General features: G+C 42.2%; 1 protein-coding gene across 1 annotated transcript in view; it reads right to left on the bottom strand.

Moving 5' to 3' along the window:
- VPS13D (vacuolar protein sorting 13 homolog D) overlaps nt 1-24,286 on the bottom strand; it is a 280,525-nt gene that overhangs the window by 128,935 nt on the left and 127,304 nt on the right. Inside the window, exons 48-56 of the mRNA XM_045298953.1 lie at nt 22,679-22,821; nt 20,713-20,843; nt 20,302-20,477; nt 16,287-16,410; nt 15,219-15,454; nt 11,555-11,663; nt 6,093-6,256; nt 4,975-5,083; nt 2,511-2,690 (exon numbers count right to left, since the gene is read on the bottom strand). Coding sequence (XP_045154888.1) covers nt 2,511-2,690; nt 4,975-5,083; nt 6,093-6,256; nt 11,555-11,663; nt 15,219-15,454; nt 16,287-16,410; nt 20,302-20,477; nt 20,713-20,843; nt 22,679-22,821 — 1,372 coding nt within the window. The remainder of the gene's footprint in view (nt 1-2,510; nt 2,691-4,974; nt 5,084-6,092; nt 6,257-11,554; nt 11,664-15,218; nt 15,455-16,286; nt 16,411-20,301; nt 20,478-20,712; nt 20,844-22,678; nt 22,822-24,286) is intronic.

Here is a 24,286-nt window from a genome sequence, read left to right on the forward strand (position 1 = left end):
TTACTCACTAAAGCAAATTTCAACTTTCTTAACCTCTTCATCATGAGCCCCCATAATCTCCTGTGTCCTTTTACAAAATTTATTAAGATTATATTTTGGAATTTCAAAAAAAGTCACTATGCCTTATTAGCTGACTTCACGGCCTTGATTTTAACTACCCTGGCAGAGATGCCCTTGAGGGCACTGCTCTGATTGGAACTTGCTCTCTGGGTAATATTGGTAAATCCGCGGTTGGTTCCCAGGTACAAGAGATACCATAACACAGTCTTTACTTGCTTCAAAGATTGAAGGAGTGATCTTCATGCAATGCTTTTGGCATCCATCAAGTTGAACACTTGCTGCAGTGAAGATATTTGTTTAAAGTAGAAAATGCTGACCCATGTGAGAGCCATGGCACCAGGGGTAGTTCTATGTCATCTTCTTCCAGTTTGGGACTTTAGCCAGTTTCTTCCTTTGTCAGGACTTGTGGTTTTCTGTCTTCTGGCTCATCTCTTTGAGGTATTCCCAAACTTGCTTAAAATGTTTCATCTATCTAAAAACTCTTGTTTTATATAAGGTAAAATTCCTGTAAACTTGCTGCAAAGCTTCAATGATTAGGAAGAGGCCTGCTTGATTTTGTTACAAAGTTTTTATTAGCCCTGACATCTTTTTCTATGCTACAAAACACATCCCCTTTTTAAAAATTTATTATTATTATTTTTTGACTGCTGCAAAAGGAAGCTTTATTGTTTCCATTTGGTCCTCCCCCCCAACCCCCGACCAGCTTGGGGGAGGGTCTCCAGGGTGGTGGCGCTGCTGCTGGTGGGGCAGGTTCAGATAGCGGGGCACAGGCCGGCAAGGAGAGGCAGAGGGCCCTTCGCAGGTGGTTGGGCGCCTTAGGCTCCAGTCGTGTTTGAGGCTGAGCCTCTCGAAGAGATACTCGCCTGCCCGGCCTGGGGGCTGGCCTGCCTGCATCGGTCAGGTGGTCGCCCATCTTCTTGAGGAGTTTCACCTCCTGGTCCAGAAAGTGGTTCTCCAGAAAGTCACAGAGATGGGGGTCAGTGTGTGTGGACCCCACGGCATGCAGGCCCAGAAGAGCCTGGTTGAGGTCTTCTCCTGGGCCAGCGTAGCTTCCATGACGTCCAGGTTCTACCCCGCTCATCTTGGGGCGGCTTCTGCACATCCAGAAAGGGTGGGCCGCTACACTGGTTTTGCAGCTTCAAGAAACGCTCGGCCCCCTCATGCTTCTCCTTCACCAGCTCGCGGAAGAATTGTCCCAGCCCTCCAAGGCCACATCACCGCGGTCAAAAAAGAAGCCCAGAGAGAGATAGGTGTCAGAGGCCCGCAGGTGCAAGTTGACCAGACGGTGGACACCGGCCTCAGCTTTGGCGGAATTAATTCTGATGGATCCGAGAGCTCATGATTGGTCGGTTTAGAGGTCACCACACACCAAATGAAAGTGTCAGCTGATCCCAAGAAGAGGGGATGGCCAAGAGGATGGTCCCAAAGGTTCCACCTGGAAAGGGAACTGGAGAGTGGTCTAAGGTTGGAGGCAGGGAGTCCCTGGATCTGTTCTGTTCAAGCACTGTTGAAACAAGACACAGATCCATGGGACCACAGAGCGAGCTTCAACATTTCCCTTTTTTTCAAAAGCACCTTAATGAGATTGAGAGGTGTATTACAGAAAAAAACAAACAAACCCTAGAACACGTCTGTAGCCATCCACTTATTGCAGAGTCGTGTTTAACACAGTTTGTTTGGAATGAGCCTGTACATGTATGAACTAGAACCCTCCTAACAGTACTTTTTGGCTTACCCTCATGATTGACGGTTAGGTTTATTGCTCATTATTTCTCTTCTGTTAGAAAGGTAGCCTCAAAATGTTTGATCTCTTTAAAAACTCTTGTTTTAGGTGAAGCAGCCTTCCTGTAAACTTGCTGCAGAGTTTACAGAGGCTCGGTACCTAGGAAGAAGGATGCTTGGCTCTAACAGGTACCCAACATGTTATTGAATGAACACTCTCATTACTTAGAATATAACCCTTTCCTGATTCCCTCTATACGTGGCTAACTCCATTTGGTCAACATTTAGGTCTCAGCTTAAACATCAATTGTTTTAAAAAGCCTCCCCAACCTTCCAAATATGAATATAAATGTACTTCCTAGGTATTCTTTCAGAACACTCCCCAAATCTGTTCTCATGACACAGCATTTTAATTAACTGTTAGGACTCTCATCTATCTTCTTGTTACTGTTATTAATATGTCATTAGATTAAATTGATGTACAATAATTCATAACAACATTGGCAATCATGTTAACATACACTCGTCTTAGCATTATCTCCGTTAATTCTTGTACCAGCTTGTGAGGTACATGGCAGCCCTGTTTTACAAATGAGGGCACCATAGCCTCATATTCAGCATAGGAATTTGCATGCAGTATGTGCTCCACATACATTTGTTGATGGACTAATGGGGGTGGGCTGACATATAAACTGAGTTCTATGTCAGTTCTTATGGTAAAGTATCACCTGGAGTGCTCTCGTTGGTCCATCTGGGATGACTCTGATGGATAATATTCCAGAACCAGGCCTCATTTTTTGGTTAATAAATTGTTGTTCTGGAGGAACTGGCCCCAGAAGTTCCATGGATGTATCAGGGCCAAGAACAACTTCAGCTCCGTCAAACAGACCAGAAAGCCCTCCTTTCACCTAAAACACATTAGAGTGAAGGCACGTGAGCAAAGGCAAAAGCAATGACTCTGAGACACAATACGCCAACTTGAAACGAGCTAGCAAACTCTAGTGCTCTCTTTGGAAGGTCATGGATAATATACATCCAGCATTTACAACTCTTCAACTTCAAAGATGAAGACTAACAGCAGGATCACTTAATGTGGAAACTATGCTATGTAAATTTGGGGAATTATGAGTGGGAGGTCAATTCCATGAATACAGAACATTGGTTTATTTTGCTTGTAATAACCTCATCATTAAAATAAGCTTTAAAAAATTAGCCTGTTTATTTGAGTAATCTCGTGAAGGTTTGTTTATATATCTAAATTAAACAATTATCACTATCACTCAGCTTTCCAATAAGAAACAAATTCTAGAGTTAAAACTTTCCCAAACAGGTCTAAGGGTAGACGGTCAACCCAAATATTCTAAAGAGGGTGTCTCACCTAAAACGAAACATGGAGTTGAGAATGTCACCTGAGACCCAGTGAGGCAGGCCTCTGAGGAAAAGCATCTTTTTGCCATACTACCCCCCAGCAAAACTGATGTCTTTAGGACAGCAAGGGCCAGCTAGAGAAGACAACGACTCAGAGAGTGTCCTGATCCCCTTTGCTCGGTTTCAAATACTGAGCAGTGAAAAGGAAACGCTGGGCTAGGCTTAGGGGACAGGTTTCAGCATGTTAAGGCTTTTTACGGTAGTTGTAAGTTTAGAAGGAAAGTGTATACACAGCCTTACAAGGGCATTGTCAGAAAACATTTTAATGACTTAGATTACTTTATTCACAATAATGAGCTGGGAACAGGTTTATTTCTTTAACCCAAACACGTTCTACTCTGCTGAATACTGCTAATAAAGGGCCATTCACAAGCAGAGAAATGATGAAATAGATTCAAGAAACAACAAACACCAGAGGAGGATTAATTCGGGTGAAAATATTCCAAGAGAAAACTAGGAATTACACAGGCTTTAGAAACAAACCAGAAGTAAAGTCAGGGTCAGACATGAAACGCCCCACCCCCAATTATAGCAAGCCTTCTCTTGCCTCTAGAAGTCTGAACAGTATTGCTAATTGAAAATCACAAATCTGTTCCAGATGTGTGCTTCATATAGTGAGCAGCTTGTCTTTGATGAAAAAAGCTCAGGGCAACAGAGATAAAGAAAATAAATCTCACCAACTAGTAGTCAGAGGCTTCTTGGTTTCCCTTACCGCCCTGCAGCATAAACTCCCTCTGTGGAAAGAGGGTCTGGCTTTGCCCAAGGACAAACACACCAAGAGTGCTCTTTCAAGGTCCTCATGTTCTGACTTTCTGGGTAAAAAAAAAACCTGGGCTGGGGCAGAACAGCACATTCCGAGACGCGGTGTTCTGCTGTAAGCCCGAACCGCCTAGATACCTTCCCACCTACTCATCTTGGGATCTGTGGCCTCATTCCTACATTAAAACCAGAAGGTGAGAAAATCCAAACGACTGGTTACTGTCTAAACTCATAATCGCTTATAAACTACCTAAGAGTTGACAATGATATAGCCTGGTTGAGAAGAACACAGAGGAAATGGTCCAGCAATTTTCAATCTGATATTTGCTACAACTCTTTGGGCAGCACTGAGAACGCTGTACAGTCCCTAAGCATGTAGCGCCTGTGGTAACTGGTCACTAACTCATGAGCATCTGTACAATAGACTGTCTCTAATGCCCTAGGCTGCTACTGAAAGGTTGGAGGTGTGCATTCACCCCAAAAGAAGTCTCAGAAGATTTATTCGCTTTTTAAATGCAGTTATCCTATTCACTTGATATGTCTAAAACGAACCCATTTACCTTACTGTTGGGCATTTCATTTTCTTTCTTAGAAAAAAATCAAATAGGTAATTTAATCATCAAAGAAAAAAACATGCAGACAAGCTAAGAAGAAGGGAAAAAAAATCTCTCATCATTCAGAGGCAGCCATTCTTAACACATTTATTGCATGGCCCATTCTAGAAGCCTTCCCAAAGGTATTCTTTTACCTTTCTTTTCACTGAAATGGGATCATATTGGTAACATGCACAACTGTGCTTGAGATAATGGATTATGGATTGTTATAAGAGCTGTAAGAGCCCCCAGTAAAATGATTCAAATAAATAAATAAATAGAAACTAAAATGGGATCATATAATACACACTGCTCTGTAGCGGATTTTTCCAGCCTAGCTGATAACTTTGCTTCAAATGAAGTCTCAACCAGCTCACACGGGCATGCCATTAGCATGCCACAGCCTACTGACCTGGACGACCAAGCCGTGTAAGCCACAGGTCAGTTTGCCTTCTCGGAAACTCCATGTCTGAGTTGTGCTTCGCCTGCGGTCAGGCTTTCTTAGCATCAGGGGTTCATACCTGGAAAAAAGGAACATGAAATGTCTTCTCTCCCTCATACATTTTTAGCCTGAAGGAAGTATCAGGATCATGGTTTTTGTTGTTCCTCCTTGTAACCACGTCCACCCTCAAAGCTAAGGGGCAGATCCTACGGAAGTTAGGTGTCTCTTAATAAGGACACAGGAATGCAACAGAGGGCAGACCAACCATCCCCATGTGACAGTAGGGCTGTTGCTTAGTTGCCATCTAGTCAGCTCCGATCAATGGGGAACAAGACACAGAACACAAGGCAACCCAGTTCGGGGCCATATTTTTGATTGTTGGTATTTTTGAACTCGTGTTGTAACTACTGAGTCAATCCACGTGAGACTGTCAAGATTCATAATATGATGATCCAGGTTAGTCTCACACTGACATATTCTCATGCCGCACTGGGAGAGATAGCTGCTGTCTTTCCAGACTTTCCATTGATCTCTGTTCTGCTCCATCTCCAAGTACCTTATATCATATTGGTTTTAACTTGTCAGTCCCCGAATGTCCTTTTGAAAGTAAATAGCTATTAAATGAAACTAAGTACACTGATTTTTATAAGGCACAGGTAAATCAAATCACTTATTCAAAGTTAAAGAGCTGGTTTGTATCCAAGAAGTTATTCATCTAAACATAACTATTCTCTTAATAATTTAATGTGTGCTTTAGAAATATGTGACACAATTCTTAAGAATATAAAGAGGAAGTTTTACTTTGGGAAGTAACAAAGTTTTGGTGAAAGAGGCATTCACTTTTTACCACGTTTTTCATTGTTTGAATGTTTTAACATTCGTATACACAATTCCATCTGTGTTGTTTTTTTTAATGGAAGGCCCAATTGTCATATTTAGGAATGTGACAGGTCTCGTTCATTGAAGACAACTACAAATTAAAAATTTGTCATTCTTACTTCGTTTATAGTACTCTATTTTTTTGTTATAAATTTCCCCTAAGTCTGAATTTGAAAGTGATGAGTTAGAATAACTGCCTAAAACCTTACCTGTTGTCAGTCACTGCAGCAAGACCAGCGATATCTAAGATGGCTGAGCCTTCGGAGAAGCGGGTTACTGGGGGCCTATTGGGGTTGTGAGGAACTGAAGAGCCCTCATGGGCCAGCATGCCTGTTCCCATCATCCTCCAGAGCTGAGAGCGCTTGCCTGGCTCCTGTTGAACAAGGGTACACAAAGAATGAGAGCGCTACCGTGCAGCGAGCTCCTCCCTCGTGTCAACTACAGGCCAAAATGGACTCAGGCGGAACTCCACATTACACACATGCTTAACCCAACCTCCATTTTGTCCATCCCTGGCTGCACTAACAGGGAAACACGCTAAAAGCCAACAATTATAAATGGTGTAAAGTTAGAAATTTTGTGTCGTTTTTAATCGCCTAATATTTTTTTTCTTAAAAAAGAAGTATAAAAAGATTGGCTGGGCAATAGTCAGCCAAGGTCCGCCCTAATTTCCTACACTTGCAATTTCCTACCATAAGCAATGCGATTCCAAATGGTGACTCCACGGCATGCTTATCTCAAAGAATAATCCAATTGTGTACAGTCTAATATGATTACTAAGGATATGATAGTCTACGTATTTGATCATTGGTCTTCCTCATCACTCACAAGCAGCTAGAGATTACCAGGGGTCAGTCTTCCTTTCCACCCATGTCAATTCATAGTTTCCAATATACCAGTTGATTTATGCAAAGGTTATATGTAGTTGATAGCTACCAATACAAAATATATTTTCTCCTAGGAACATTTTAGAAAGAGCACTTGGGCTTCTAGGTTAATCCGTGAAAGTTTATGTAATTTATCATATTTTTTAAGTAAAATCAGTAATAGTAATAATGCTTGCTGAGATGTTGCTTTTTGTTGGATACTATTCCATAGGATTTACATTCATTTAGTCCTCAAAACTACCCAATGAGGTATCATACTATTATTCTCCTTACTTATAGATGAAGAAGTCAAGGCTCAGTGAGACAAAGTAGCTGTCCAAAGGTCAGGTAGGGGGCCTGACTCCAGAGCCAGTATGCTCACTCACTCCATCATACTGCTCCTGTAACACAGTTCCTATCGTTCCACTCCAAGGACAGCCCCACCCTTCAGAATATCCCTCTGTGGGAGCATATACTAGACCTACCAGGAACTGTCCACCCGCACCAGGGCTGAGCTCCTGGAAAACAGCGGATGCCTCAGGGTAAAACGACAAGCTCATTAACATTCTAACAGGTGACTTCTAACACTAGGGTCTACAAAGTGCGCCCTAACAAAATAGTGTGGGTCAGAGAGGCAGGTGGCACAGTGGCTGTGGAGAGGATGAACACTGGAGTTAAAATGGCCAGAAACTGAAACCCTGCTACCCCTTGACTGAGTAGCCTTGGGAAAGTTCATCTTTCAGAGGCTGTTTCCTGATCTGTCAAAGGCGACAACCTCAGATGGTCTTGTGAGAAGTGCAATAAACTGTAATGTCCTTAGCAGAGGTATGGCGCATAGTAAAATTTCCATAAATGTTAGCTATGTTATTATTATTACAACTCCTTACCCAGCATCTATGTACCACATTATACACGTTGATCCTTCTAATGGAACAGAAGAGGCCAATAGGAACATGAAGCTCATGGAGGAATGTGAACTGCCAGCCACCATATCTTTAAGTGGCAACAGTCAGAACTCAAACCTATGGTGCGCTCTCTGCTGTGTGCGTGTCCCCTGTGTTTGCAAAGAGGCAAGAGTGAGCTGCATTTTTTCCATCTGTAATCCCCATGTTTGCTTCTCTGTTCACAGAAAGAAAAGGAATCTATTCAGAGGTTCAAAATCACATGGAAATGCATCTCAATTACCCTGCAGATGTTCCAAACTTGGAATTAAAGTGCAGAAGTCCTAGGTGAGATTAAGTTTTCACATATGGATTCCTCTACTGCCTGCCCACATATACATGTGCAATGAGAGAAGCTACCAAAATGTCCACTTAAAAACCTGAGATGCACCATTCATTCTCCTTCCAGTTCTACCTCCCCCATCACTAAGAATTCAGTCCTAAAACCATTAGACTAGACACAGTAAGGTAGACATCCATGGGGGCTCTCTGTGGGAAGATGTGCTATGGTAGTCCACTGGAGACTCTTAGCCTCCACAGGGGTGGCAGAGCAGACCAGAGTGGGTGTTGTAGTCCAAGCTAGGTGACAATAACATTCATGCCCAGGTTACACAGAGGAGACTACTATGGGGTATGAGTGCCCAAGGGGAACAAAGAGGGTGTCTTTGCACAGGTGGGGGCTAGAAAGAGGCCGGCATCTAAAGATCAAAGTTCAAGTGAGGGAACAAGGGCATCCACATAGGCAGGGGCAGGAGGACCACTGGGAATGGGAGACTAACTACATTCAGGAGAGCTGATAAAATCATTAAATGCATTTCCAGTGCTGGACAGCAAGCTGAAAATGAGGAAAGGGAGAAAACGACTGGAATCAGAAGCCCTGGTGTAAAACTCATGGCTTTCAATAGGTGTCCTAAAGGGTAAGTGCCTGGCTGTTAACTGGAATGTTGGCAGTTCAAACCCACCCAGTGGTTTTGACAAAGAAAGACCTGGTCATCCAATCTCATAACAATTACGGCCTCAAAAACCCCATGGGGCAGTTCTACTCTGTCACATTGAGTTATTTTACATCGAAACCAACTCTATAACACCTAACAACAAGAGATAAATAAATGTTTAGATATGTGTACGTAGATGCATATGTATATATACCTAAACCTCACTTATCGACTATCTCAGTATCCAATATTTAATATTTATAATCATATTTTAAGTATGATATAACTACTTTGCACATTAACACCATATATATTTATAATCATATTTTAAGTATGATATAACAATTTTGCACATTAACAACATATGTCTTGCAGTAATGAACACTGAGGTATGAAGCAAGAGTAACGCTGACTCTGATGGCTAAAGTCAATTTTGTTGGACCATGACTCTCCAGGGTTAGGCAAGACTTTATCTTATGTACTTTGGACATGTTGTCAGCAGAATATGATGTTTAGTCAAGTAGAGAGTCAATGAAAACAGGAAGACCCTCAACAAGATGGATGGGACATGGTGCTTGCAATAACGGATTCAAACATAGCAGTGTCTGAGGACGGTGCGGGGCTGGGCAGCATTTCCTTCTGTTGGAAGGAGGGTGGCTATGAGTCAGAGCCAAACCCACAGCATTTAGTAACAACCATCATGAGGAGACACTAAGTATACTCAAATTCAAAAACAGTTCACAAAACAGCTGGTCTGTGAGATTCAGAAGTGGAAAAGTCAAAAAGGTCAAGGCGAGAAGGGGGAACAGTTCCAGGACTGAAGGAGATCCAACAAGTGCCATATGTGAGTCTATCTGACCTTGATGGGACAGTGGGAAAAGCTTTTAACAAGGGCTGCAGACGGGGTGGTGGCAATGCTCCAGTTGTTAATCCTGATGTTGCTGGTTGTGTGGTAATGTACAAGATGGTCCTTGTTTGTAGAAAACACATACCAAAGTATCTGGAGGTGATGAAGCAACATGTCAACAAATGACTTTCAAATGTTTTAGACAAAAAGCTCTTTGTACTTCTGCTGCAACTTTTCTGTAAGCTTGAGATCGTCTCAAAATACACAGCAAAACCTAACCAACCAATAAGAACCTAAGTTACCAAACTTTCTACTCTTGGTCATCAATTAAAGAAGATTGAGTCAATTCTTAATGGAAACGCATGGATTGTTGGTTAATCTTAGCTGTCAATGTACCTCATTTACCATTACCTTTCCATAGACCAGTTTTCAACCTCATTTAGGGAGAAAGTAACTGTGAGGACGGTCTGTAAATGACCAAATGTTATTTAACAGCTTACACTGATTGCTACTTAATAAAATAGCAGGTTTTATCTCCTTAGCAGCCCCCAGAATTACACATGCATGTATTATTAATATTTGACAGATCACAGTAAAACACAGCTGGTTATTCACATCCTTCTGGATAAATCACTTTGCTCCTGAGTAGTTTTCACTCATCCTAACACACGTATCTACTTGAAGACAGCTTGGAAATGAGCCAGCGTCATTTCCAAGAACACTTCCGTTTCTTTTCTCAAGTCACTTGACTTCTGTCAGACCTGGCACTTCTTCTAGATTCACGCTGCTTTTCAAAAGGCTACAAAATTGTTTACTTTCAATTCCTATGCCTCATGGCCTCTTATCACCATACTAAAATCATTGTTCCTCTTATATAAATACCAAATAAAACAATTCACTGCTACCAAGTTCATTCAAATTCATAGCAGTATTTGAAGATAGAGTAAAATTGATCCCTAGTATGCCCAAGGCTGTGTATCCTCACAGGAGACTGTCTCTCCTTTCTCCAGTGGAGAATTGTGGGGTGGGAGTGGGGGTGGGGGCAGGGAGGGGGGTGTGTCTTGAACTGTAGACCTCTCAGTTAGCAACCCACTGCTTAATCAACAGTGCCACCAGAGCTCCTCAGATAAAAGCATGGTCACATTTTAACCAAATTTGAATGATGTGATATAAAAACAGATGCATTAAAGTTTTATTTCACGTGCAATTTTTGAAATAATTTGAACCTCCCCACCTATCAAAGATGTGTGAAAGACTGTAACTACAAAGCCAAGTAATCCCTACACAGGTCTACCCCACTGCCCAGAATGATACAACTCTGGGTGATAACGTCACCACTTGCCAGCATTACAGTCACTTGGGTGGTTAGGACACATCTTCTGCCAGGGCTATTTTAAAATTATATCAGTTAGGTAAAATCTTTAGGAAGACCCCCCCCACACACACACACACACACACACATAAAAGTGACCTCCCTGCTGGCGCGCTGCACTACTCTGACTCGTCTCCTGATGTCCCTTATGCGCCTCTCTATTCCCAGCCTTCTTTCCTCATGTCTGACCTCTGTATTTCCCGTCCTTCTGTCAGAGCTTGTATTTCTGGCCACAGTGTACTGGTTTTGTCTCTGTATCCAGGTCCCTTACATAAACATGTCCCCAAACTGACTTGAAAAGAATGTCAAATTAACTCCCCTCCCCTTTTTATGTTGATTTCCAACTCTACCATCAGCAGGAAAGGGAGAAAAATGTGTCCAGCTGATGTTTTCAAAAGTCAATTTGCGGGGAAGTAAATTAAGGGAGGATTACAATAGATAGACAGAATAATGCAAAAAAAACAAAAAACTCAAGGACCCCGTTCTTTAATGTGGGCCAGAAGATGACAGTGGCCCCACTTCCTGGGGCAGGAAGGTCATCAAACTCGAGCCCTCAGGACTCTGCGTTCTGCACTCTGAACCAGATTTTCAGCTTCTCCCAGTCTCCATATCCTTGTTGCACAAAGAAGAGATGGGACTAGATGCCCTGAAGACCCTGACAGCGCTAGAAAACTCCTCGACTTGAAATCCCAGTGGCTAAAGCCCCTTACCTTCTTCTTTAAAATGACTCTCTGAGTCTTCGGTGAGACATCCAAGACCAACTCTAAACAGGTAATGGCCTTGTTAGAAGTCACAGGCCTTCCTGATCCCTCCTGCAACCTGGAATTTAAAAATGAAGATATAAACTTATTCACACACATTTTTACATATGCATAAATTCACACTGTATTTTAAATATTCACACATTTTACATATGCATAAATTCACACTGTATTTTAAATATAAGGACACATCCAAGACATGTGCCATGTATTTGCACACAAAACCAACTACTAAGAAGTAAACCCCTAAAACCTCTATTAAAGACTACTTCTTTTTATTATTCAAGCATGGTGGAAAACTTGGACTCAAGTAGCAGGAAAATAAGAATTACATTTTCCCCTGTACAGTTCAGGGATTCATTTGTCAAAACACATACAGTGATATTATCTCTCTCTAGGTAATTTTAGTGGCTTATCGTTCAGACATGAGCAGATATTATGTATCATTTAGAAGCAAAACAAAAACAAAACCAAATCAGATATCCCAATGAACATCTTTGCTAGGCAGAAGGACAACATCACTGCCTCTGTGAACTGGGCAAGAAAGCAGAAGCCCCTCTGGATGAAAGGAAAGCAAATGATTCATGAACACCTTCCTCCCATGCAATCCTGTTAGGTTTCAGGTGGCTCTAAAATCTTAAACCTTACAGAATATTGTAACCTAGCTAGACTTTGAGGTGTTTGGATAAGGATTATTTAGATGATTCTCCTGTTTCTAATTCCAAGCATCAAGAAAAAAAACGAAAAGCGCACTGCCATTGAGTCAATTCCGACACATAGTGACAAGAGTGGAACTGTAACTCTGTATGGGGGTAGAAGCCTAGACTTCTCCCTCGGAGAAACCGGTGAACTCAAACTTCTGACCTGGCAGATAACAGCCTAACTCTTAACCACTATGACACTAGGGCTCCTCCTCCCCAAGAAAAGGGACTGAGTTCAAGTCAGAGTTCAAGATTCCAGTGTGTTCAACTGAGTTAGTAAAGAGTCCACCACTAAGATTCTTTAGTTGGAGAGCTTAGCAACTACTGGAATCTACAGACCATAAATACAAGGGGAAAAAGGAAATAAAAACCCAAAACCAGCCATCAGATGTACAACTTGTGAGGCATAGTGGGTATGCATTGGGCTCCTAAGCATAAAGTCAGTAGTTTCAAACCACCAGCAACTTCTCAGACAAGGCTTTCTACTTTGCCAAAGAGTTAGTCTTAACATACAGGGGCAGTTCTCCCTGCCCTATAGGGTCACCATGCGTTAGAATCAGTGTCATTGTAAAGGGGCAGTGAGTTTCATTTTTGAGTGAAAAGGCTGCGTAAGCCATGTCATTGAGTGCTATACATTTCTGTGAGGTATGTTAGGTGTGCGGCAGCTTGTGGCCTTAAAATGTATTCTTCTTAGGTGATGTCTCATTTGGGGGCCAACTGGGAACGAACAGAAATCAGTAATACAACTGTGTTGATACTGAAAATTGATGTGTCTTCTTGAAATAAAGAATCAGTCCCTCCAAAATAATAATAATGAACAAACAAAACACGATTGGCTCAATTGTAGTAAGATAAACAGACAAGCACCACCATTACCAAAGAAAACTGCAACCAACATGGAAAAGGGTGGTTAGGCTCAGCAAGGATGCTCAGTCCATCCATCACCAAGCAAAACTGTATCTCTCAGTAGGTGTGTTCAGAGATTACTCTGTGGGCTTCAGATACATTAAAACCAGCATTCATCAGCAAAACTATTTATACTATTTTTGGATCCAACTTTATGTCGAGTTTAATGGCTTTATATTTGTGATGCTAAATACTCACCTATTCACCCCTCCTCTTTTTCCACAGTAAAACTTTCCAAATTGACCCCCTAACTTTTGCACAGAAGTAATGAACTATTTACACATTGGGAGAATGACTACTTTTTGAAAACTCACTGGGTTTTTGTTTTTTCTTGGATTCGTTTTTCTTGCAGTAGCCTTGCAAGATCTGATGTCTGATACTATTTTATTTTGCTGCTTTTCAGTTTCTGTATTGCTTCTCTTAAATAAGTGAGACAAATTGACAGCTGCATAAAAAATGTCGGGTGTTTGCCATCTACTCTCCAGACTTCGGAGTTCAAGGAAAACAAGGCAATGCTTCTTGAGCATCAGTGGTAGATGAGCTCCATCTGAGCTGTTTGCCTGGTGTTTTCTTCAACATGGCTGACTTTCCTAGCTGGATGTCATACGCTACGTATTACTCCATATGTTAACTTTCTCCACAGTTCACTTCGATTGGTGCCTGGTTATATTTCTAGATTTCTGAATCACGGAACTTAGTGGCACTATGGATTAAACACTGGGGGGTGGGGTGGGATGCTAACTGCAGAGTTGACAGTTCAAACACGTCAATGGCTCTGGAGAGAAAGATGAGGCTGTCTGCCGCCATAAAACCCTAAGGAGCGCGTCTACTCTGTCCTATGGGGTCACTTGGAGGTGGAATCCAGTTGATGGCAGTGAGTTTTGTTCAGTTTGGTTTTGGTGGGAAGCAGGGGAGGATATGTCAATCTATGTACCAATCTACCTGCAAAATTAAACTAAACTGACTATTCTTCACTCAAGTTCTCAAAAACAGCAAGCCAGACGACAATGAAGATTATAATTCTGTGGCAATTTTAATTACTGTGATTTTAAGCTTTTACTTGATGTGGTAGTTACATAATTTCAAGTCAACTTGATAAATGAGTGTAGGGGTGGAGTCTAGCCTGTCAATCAAGTGATGACAGAAGATGCCTCCTTGTGGGCATGGCCTTCTCATGAGGATTTTGGAAACTTCCCCTCTCTCTGTGCTTCACCTTCCTATTGGAGAGCCACACTCGGAGAGCTGGAGGAGCCACATGAAGGCCCGTGCCAATGCTGAGATGCTTCCACTGCCATTTATACCCACCAACCTGTGATCTTCCTGCATGCTGCATCATTGCGTGTGGCTACATAAGTCTGAAGAGGGAATGTATGGACTAGTATCGGACTTATGGACTTTATGGGGGGGGGGGTTTCTTAATGTACAATTACTCTTTGATATAACGCTCTTTCTTACACATATATGAGTGTCCCTGGATTTGTTTCTCTAGTCAACCAGGCCTAATACACTTGACTTTAGGAAAATATTAAGACAGACCATTAAGTGTTAGCCTATGAAGTATTCTCAATGGGGGAGGAGACACATCATCGACTGATAATGATGATGATTAATCAACTTCAAAAGTGGGAAACATCGAAACAAACTTGGAAATAGTAAAAAGTTTAAAATGGCATTAAAAATACTTTCAAGCAAGAATCATGTGAGCTAGTTTAAGGGTGGCACCTTTTAGGCAGAGTTGCTGAATGCTAGAATGTATTGTTTCGGGGAAGGGGGTGGGAGCTTTAAAAAGATGAGGTCTTACATCTTCAGATACATTTTAATCTAGCCACAAAGCAAGGGTTCAGGAGTAAAGGGTTTCACAAGAAAGACTCTGCAAGCTAGGATTTGGTAAGGAATGAAGAAATCTTCTTTCATAATTTGGTCTCCTGAGAAACTGCTTACAGTTTAGGACCAGTAATAATGAGAACCTTCTGCTCTACAGGAATGGCAATTTAACCCAGAATTACCCAGAGAATGTGTGTGTGGCAGCGATGTAAATGAAGTTTTCGTAATAAAGCTGCCGGTTATCCTGGAAGTCATTCATGTTACAGTTGATCTCAGAGGAGCCTGCCCCTTTCACTGTCAGAGTAATGAAAGGCGGTAGGCTGGGTTCATCCCAGGCATAATCCAATGATGTCAGGGGCTTCACTTCAGTCCGGAGCCTGGGTTCAGCCACACCATGCTGAGTAAAGACAACTGGGACCTAGAGGAACGACAGAGAAGACAAAGAAGACTTCCTAAGGAGTGAGGCCTGTCGGGAAGGGATCCAGTGCTTCCTAGGTTTAAGGTCCAGATACTTCTCAAATGAATCCTATACAGAAAATAATCAACCACCAGTAAGGTTCACCATCTCACCTGTCCGAATGACTTCCTGGTCATCTTTCAAATTCTAAGAAGCCTATCAGTTACAGGACACAGGCTACAGACTGCTGGATCAGACCTTTAAGGGCCTTCACCAACGCAAGTACCAAGCGAAAGCTCTTCTAACCTGCCATTGACAGTACCTCTACCCCAGTAGTACCTTTGTGATAACGCACTTGGAAAAGAGAAATGAATTAAAGATTTGGAACTCAGCTACAAAAAGCCACAAATTATGAGACATACTGCTCTTCAGAGGCATACTCTAAAATAGAATCTAATGATTTCCATTTGGGCTTTACGTGGAAAACTTACCAAAAGCATTCACTGTAACCTGGCAAGCAGTAGAGCTGCCCATTCCCATAACCACTGGACAGTGATTCTGATTGCTCTGTTTGTACCCAGTGTCTACAGAGAGCATCCTGACAATCGGACAGTCTGGTCAAAATAAGTCTCAGGGCCTCAAAAATGATGTCTAACTGGGCAGGGTTGCTCGGCAATCAAACCCCCCAGCAGAAACCATCTTCCAAAGGGAAGAATCCTTAGCGCCCACAGCTAGACAACCCCTCATGTCTTTGTTGAAACCTACATTACAATGTATTTCATCATATACCCCACCCCACCCCCCGCCCCTGGCCTATGAGGCAGCCAAACGAGCTCCCAGCTTCACTTCATACCTTGGAAAAGTTGTCGATGCGGAAAGGAGGGGGCAGCTGATCAGTGTCACTAAAGGAGATCCTGTAGGTAGCTCCTCGGAGAGTAATCTCCACTCTGAGGAAGAAGCATTTCCCCAGGGTATCTCTGCAGAATACAGAAATGAAAGAGGCTCCATAAGTTGGAGAAGGAAAGGTGCAGTTTGCCTTCTCTGACTTTGCATAGCTGCAATACTGGGCCTTAATCAACACTACTGAATATGTCCTTTGAAGGTGCTAAGAAGAAACTGGTCATATAAACACACAAAAGAGAGGGGGTGTGGGGAGAGCTAATTCAAGTAACTTTTGAAACAACTGAGCACTAAGACCTACATAGAGATTTTGGAATTCATTGAGTGGGTTTATTTTTATAGTTGTGCCACTTTAGCAAATGAGTAAATACTGGTTGGACCACATGAAATTGCTGATACGTGATTATTTTTGACACAGAAAAAGAGCAATTTCATACAGTTCAAACTGATATATTGATAACCAGAGTTCTCACTGTGGGATGAAGGAAGGCAAGACAGAATCTTGTGGAATGGAGGTACCAAGATGTACCCAGATGTTACTCTACATCAGAGGAAAAAAAGTAGAAACTCTTCTTTATGAAGAATGCCAGGGACTAAATGTAGAAGAAATTTTAAAAATCACCCATTGTAACCACTCATTTAACAAGTGATCCTGGCAAGGATCATCAAACACCGGGTACAAGGTTTTCAGGAAATAGGGTATTCACACAGTTTCTTATTTACAAAGAAGAAAACGGCAACTACAATACAGACAATTGGTAGATACTATGTTAACCAAGTGATGATCCGACTGAGCAACACCAATAATGAGACCAACTGACACTGATGCCTCCTCTTGAAGGGGCATCAGGGGACACACACAGGGGTACTCTTACCAAAAATGCTGGATCCAAATCTACCATACACAGAAAAATTTCAGACAAATCCAGCAAACAGGTTATGCTACCAGAGAGCTGGCTTGAACTCTTCAAAAATACCAATGCCAATAAAAATGCCGAGAGAGAGAGAGAGAGAGAGAGAGAGAGAGAGAGAGAGAGAGAGAGAGAGAGAGAGAGGCTATTTTGATGAGCATTGTGGCTATTAAATATAATGCATGACCCTTGGCTGATCCTAGATCAGAGAAGGTTGGTTGCTATGATAGCTAGGTTTTTTGTGCCAACAGGACTTTAGCTTGTCAATCAGATGATGACCTCCCTTGGAGCTCTCTGGAGGCTGCCTCTCTCCTCTCTCTGCCTTGACCTTCCTGCTTTCCGACTCAGAGCTGCTGGGGCCAAGCTATGCTTCCACTGACATTAGATCCACATGACTTTGCACCCAACAGGCATGTGAATCCTGCATTCTGCACCAGTGCTTGTGACTGCATGAGTCTGAAGAGGGCTTCTGGGCTAGTCACAAATGTGGACCTGAGTTTGACTGAGCTGGGATGATTTCTTGATACAGTATTACTTCTTGATCTACAGCTCTCTCTCACACTGAATTTGTTTGTCTAGTCAACCCAACCTAACACAGATGCTATATAGGACAATTTAAAAGAATTTATTAGAAAATTTTGTCAGTATTAAATTTCTTCAATGTGTTATAATGATATATTTGTGTAGGAAAATGTTCTTGTTATGTAATAAATGCTCACGTTTTTATGGCCTAAGTATCATGATAACTGTAATTTATTTTAAATGGTTCTGTTAGGTAAGCTAGCGTAGGGCTGGGGGGATGTCCGTTAACGCATGCCCAGAGGGCCAAGCTACAAGAACAAAGGAGTGGTGCACTGCACATGCCCAGAGGCTCAGGTTTCCCGCCATAGGCATGGGTGAACGTGAACCTGAATTGGCCCACCTAGGCCAGGTGAATTCAATTCAGCATGGGTGGGCGCTGAGCCTGGATTGGCCCACCTAGGCCAGGTGAATTCAATTCAGCCAATGGGGTCGATCAGGGGTCTTCCACCACGCCTCCCCGTGGAATCCTTGAAAAGGCAGGAGCCGGGAGCACTTAGACACACTTTTGCGTGACGCCGGGCAGTTTCCAGACAAGCTGTACGCTCGGGAGGAGCCCCTCGGGTGCCGTGTAAACCTGAAACTTCTTCTAACTCTCATAAAACTCACTTGGATCATAAAGCAGGCTTCGGGGTGAATTCTTTCTTGGGCGGAGCCAAGGACCGAGGTATATATCTACTTCCAGAGAGATCTAACAGTTCAGGAAAATATATTCGCATATATATGAAAGACAAAGAGAAAGATGAAGAGAGTGAAAGAGAAGAGAGAAGAAAGGAAAAAGAATGTAGCAAAACGTTAAAAATTGGTAAATCTAGGTAAAATAAAACATGGAAGGGTATAAGTAGGACATCTTTTTATTTACAATCATACACATTATTCCATGCTTTTAACTCATGTCAGTTTAAAATGTGTCAGAAATGATTATGGGAAGTAAAATAAAAAGCTGTCCTACTTCTGTCCCCAGTAGTTTAGGGCCTACACATTAAACTACCTTCATATGTAGCACTACTCCCACCTCCTTTTTTGTTTCAAGTAATCATGAGTAACTCTGTTTACATCCACATTGGCTTCCTCTTCTTACAATGGATTTGTGCTGTCCCCCCCCCCCACCTGGTATTTAGTATATAAAACAACGGTGGCTGTAACTCAACACCCCACCTGTTTTCTGTTTCAATAGAAATCTTGTGGGGAGCAAAAACACAACAGATAGAAATTCTGGCTGGAGTAGGTATGAGGATACTGCTGTCCTGCCCATTCTAACCCCTGGCCTCTCTAAGGTCACCTTCTGAGAAGCCACTTTACCCAGAGTACAAAATTAACTCTGAGGGCCGTAATAAAGCAAAATTAAGAGGGGTAGGTCGCTGACCAAAAACAACCCTCACAAACAACCAAAAACAAATAATTAGATCAGTTAATACATTTGAAAGTCAAAAATCATATTTTTGGATTATCAAGTGTCAACGTATCCATATTTCTGTTCCTTTACAATTGCATTCTCAATAGAGAATCAGTCTTAAAGTATAAACGTAATATTACATTTTATTTCCAGATGTGTTGAGAGAGCGTTGATTTCAGATTTTTTTCCTTCACTATCACGGGATGGAAGAAGAAAAGATCAGTCAGCCTGAGCTGGGTGTGGCTAATTTTGGTTGATTTTTCTTAACAAGAATTTGAAGACTACTAGATTGGGCAGAGTAAGACAATTTATTGGGCCCACAGGAGTCTGTAGAAATGTGAAAGAGCAGGTAAACACATCAGGAACCAGAGTGATCATCTATATGCACACAGAATGTGCAGGTAATCATTACACCAGTTCAAGGCTACTGACAGCCTTAGCCCTTCACCTTGTAACCTCTTGGACCAACAACTTGCACCTTGGTCCAAACCACCAACATTCCCTTTGACACATTCCATCAAAATGCTCGCTCAGAGGTATCGGGAATTTCTAAGTGTTACAGCTTTTGTCTGAGTCAGAAGTACAAACATCATTTCATAAGAGCAGCAGGCCAAAACTTTCCATTTAGTGAGTCGTCATTGAGTCCACTCTGATTCACAGAGACCTGTGGTCACTGAACAAGCCACTGGCCAGCCCCGTGTCATCTTCACAGTTGCCTGGATGTTCAAGAGTCCATTATTTCAGCGACTGTACCTGTCCCTCTCATGGAGGGTTGCCTTCACCCCTGCTTGCCCTCTACCTCACCAAAAGTACCTCCTCCTCTAGTAATCAATCACTCCTGATGAAATGTCCAAAGCAAGTCAGCAATGTTTTGTTGTGATCCGTAAAGTTTTTGGAAGTAGATTATCAAGTCTTCCTGATTAACATGTCTTAGTCTGGAAACTCTGATATACCTCAAACAAGGCTACTTTTAGTCTAAATACAAAGGGGCTTCAAAAATGTCATGGAAAAATGGAATGAAAAGATGATAGATTTTTTCCCACAACATTTCTGAAGCCCCTTTGTGTAGGCTCTGAACTTACCTCATGTTGATATGGAAGGAATTATTCTTGTTGACTTCAAAGCCACCAGACCAAATACAATTGGGAACATCCATAAGTCTAACACACAATAACTGATCATAGTCATTTCTCGGCCAGTGGAACACCACACTGGAACCTGGAAGGGTAGAGATGTAACCTTCGGGATTGGCTGTTCCCTAAAACACAGAGATCACTGGCTTTAGTCGACAAGTCAAGTCAAGATCACAAGTGGTTTACCAAGTACCTACTCTGAGCCTGGCTCTGTACAAGAAGCTACCTGGAGTAGCTACCAAAGGCACTGAGTGATTCTTCCCGTCACCGACCTGTCTCAATGGGGAGAGAAACTAGGACGCCAAAGCCCAGTGTGCTATTAAATAAGGGCTAGTCGCTCTCCAAAAGCAAACTGCTTACCTGGCCCCTGGCAAATTCCCTCTGTGCAAACGCCAGCTTGTGAGATGATTTATTATCTAACAGGTAACGGGGGGCAAAGATGACCATGCACGTATCAATATATCGACCTCGGCCCTTCTTGACATCAATACCTGGGAATAACAAGAATCACGTGCACGAATTAGAAGAAAGAAAATTCATGGACTGACAGAAATAAATAGGCTTCACAATTATTGCACTCCTCTGAGAGAACAATGCCATCACCCAGAGAGGACATCAAGCCTCTCAAGTGCAGGGAGAAACCAGTGATTCCATCTAGTCCCAAACGTCTCAGTGGTAATATAAGATCTCCCCAATCGTTAGCTTCCTCACAAAGTGCACACCATTATGACAGAAGGTAAAAGACGTGTTCAGTTGCAGCTATGTCTGGGTCCATCTGTGACCCTGCCTCCTAAGAAAGTTTTACATGACCCATTTCTGCTTCCGCCTGGGACATAAAATGACCCCTTAGAAGCCTTGCCCCTTTGCAAGGACAGAGTGGAATACAGATTATAGAGTTGAGTACTCCTGAATTTAGCTTTCTCTTCTCTAACATTTTCTTTTAATCTACTGCCCAAGAATGAAATGCAAACAAAATGCTAAACATTCTAGAATCCATTTATTCATTCACAGAAGAAATGTTTTCAGAAGCTACCCTGTACTGGTGGGGGTGTGTGTGAAATGAGCAAGATGCACAGTAGGGAAAGTCATCATCACCAGGCCCCACAGAAAAAGAATGTGAAACAGCACAGATTTATCTTTAAAACTCTAGTGAGATTAGTTTTCACAAATATAAAACTCAATGAAATGAACTATTCATTCATTCAGATAACAAATAAAGTGACTATGTATACAAGGCACTGGGTTGAGCTGGTCACACAATGATTTTTAAAATGTAGAAACTAAGAAAAAAATTTTAACAATAATATTTATTGGATTCTTAATATCCGATAAGGCCTTCTATCAAAGGTTTTAAATTTAATCTTCATAATAACCTAATGGAAGAGCTAGCACTTTACAGATGAGAAAGCTAAGGCAGGGAAAACTAAGCAACTTGCCCGAGGACATGCAGCTAGCAGTTAGCAGCTAGCACACGAGGGATTCAAACCTAAGCAGCCTGACTTGAGCCAGCGCCCTCATTTGACTTACTTACACAGGTTAAGGACCCTAACTCAGCAATCAGCAAGTATCAAGGGAGCAATTAGAATGGAAGACTCCATATTCAGACATGACAAATTTATGTCCTAAATGTCCCAATTATAAATATTCTAATCTGTTAATTCCATAATTCACTTGAATCTCCATGAAATATAATTTTCCTTTGATACTATGTCTTACCCAAAAATTATAAAAAACAAAACGAAAATTTAACAAATCACAAAAACAAAACTTTCATTCTCCCAACCTTCAAGAGGTAAGGCAGTTTAGGGGCTTCCAATTACTACCACCACTAAGTGCACTTTATTGTATTGTTAGCCTCAAATTCTAAGCCTATTTCTGACCCAGGCTTCCCCTTTGCATCTGGGCAAGGCACTTAACCTCTGCTTCAGTTTCAAGGAGAACAATGCTTCTGACCCCCTTAGGGTTTGCAAGTTTTAATGAATGCATGGGAAACGCTTGGAGGATGAAAAGCATTCTAAGTGTTCCCATTACTCTCCTAAAAAACAAAGGTTCAAGCCAAACTGATACTTTGCTGACACAGGTGAGTTTGAAATTAAACAGAGCCCAGACCTCAAAAGGGCAGTGTTTAGGTGGCTCTTTAGGTCCCTAGAAGAATAGATCTGCATTGATATCAATCTAGCATTCAAAGAACAGATACCTGACCCAATGCCAAATGAGAAACATCAGCCCTTGCCGCCAGACCAAAATGTATGGTCAGCTTCTTCCTCCAGACCCGAGGTCATCGGTTAGTAGTCTCAAATCTCCCCCTGTCCCAAACATAACCCACCAATGTTATAGATCAGCCCCGGACGATTTCCTTGCTGGATGACTTTCAAAGCTCTGACACCATTACCACCATCCAGGGAGAAACCCTGACACCAGCCCGGCATTCCTTCGGGATGAATCCCTCTTCCGATTCTCATCGTGCAGCTATGGGGCAGAAGAGCAGAGAGATATAGGTCTTCCCTTAAGACAGTTGTATCTACCCAGTATAACCCAGACACACAAATGTAACTACCACACAACACTTGATCTCTAATACCCACTCTCTTTCCTATGCTTCAGTGTGATCCCCAAACACGGTGAGCGTGGCCTTGGAAGTGTACAATAGCATAAACATATTGACATCCAAACTATAACACTTCAGGGGTGAACACTATGATTCTCTGAGCATTAGAAATCAGCAAATTACCATATATACTCAAGTATACGCCGACCCAAATATCAGGCGAGGCACCTAATTTTAACACAAAAACTGCATTAAAATGTACTGAAAAACTCAGCTTATACACGAGTACATATGGTACTATAGTTGCTATCTCCCCCTAATGCACAGAGGCTCAAGCCCAACTGACACATTCCTGATTCAGGTGTTTCCAGGGTTCATGAACACAAGAAGTTAGGTACAGAAGATGCAGTTAATGGTACATGAGTGCTAAGGGCTGGGAGAGTTACAATGGCAAGGCACAATGAGGTTGGCCAATGTCGCATCATAGATTCTGGAAATCTACTTCCCAACATGTGATCCAGCTCTACTATAAGCAAGGCAGTCTTGGGCAGGGATTCTCTCTGAGCCTCAGTTTCCTCATCTTAAAATACAATATTTCCTGCCTTGCCTAGCCCACACTGGGAAAATCAAAGAAGATGGTCTGAGTAGGCACGCTTTGGAAATTTGGCATTCCATGAATAAAAAAGAAAACTGTGTTCCAAATGTGAAATCATACAGTTAAATTTTTCAAAGCCCTTTCAAGAAAAAAAGTGAAACTGGGCTTGCTGAACATGGCAAAAGGCTGTCTAGTGGAGCGTGTGCCACACTTCACCCAATGCTTTCTCTTGGATTCTACCACCACTCTCCCTTCCTGCCCTCCCTGGCAAACACGTCCACCCCCACTGAAGTGTAATACTGCACACATTTTCCTCTTAAGCTTTCAGCATAAAGCCTGGTGTGGCATTTTAGCAGTACCCGCCGCTGATCTTTAGAGCTGGGCTACAAACCAAAAGAATGCTGTAGCAAGCAGACTGTGAAGACCGAGAGTGAATTATTGCCCCTACCACATGTTAAGAGGACAGTTACCTAAGAGGACACTTTCCCCGGCTTCGAAGATGCAATGACTGGGTTGAGGTCTTAAAACTGCACGTTTTTCTTTCAGGGTTAAAGGGGTGAGTTTCAAAGACTAACACAAACTGGTCTGGATTGCAAGAATGGGAACAAGACACTTTACCAAAGGGCTACTCTGTCCCCACTCTGATGCCAGCTCCTCTGCCTGTGTGAGAGGCTAACAGGGAAAGAAAAACTGATTGACAGAGAGGAGAGGGACCACGTAGGTTTCTCCTCACTGGCAGAGTTCTGAATAGGAGAACGACTTCAGTGCATGTAAAATAAAACTGGCTTAGT

This window comes from Echinops telfairi, unplaced genomic scaffold, assembly GCF_000313985.2.
Source record: "Echinops telfairi isolate 266 unplaced genomic scaffold, ASM31398v2 ScPeMD7_7457;HRSCAF=8495, whole genome shotgun sequence".
NCBI classification, from domain to species: Eukaryota; Metazoa; Chordata; class Mammalia; order Afrosoricida; family Tenrecidae; genus Echinops; species Echinops telfairi.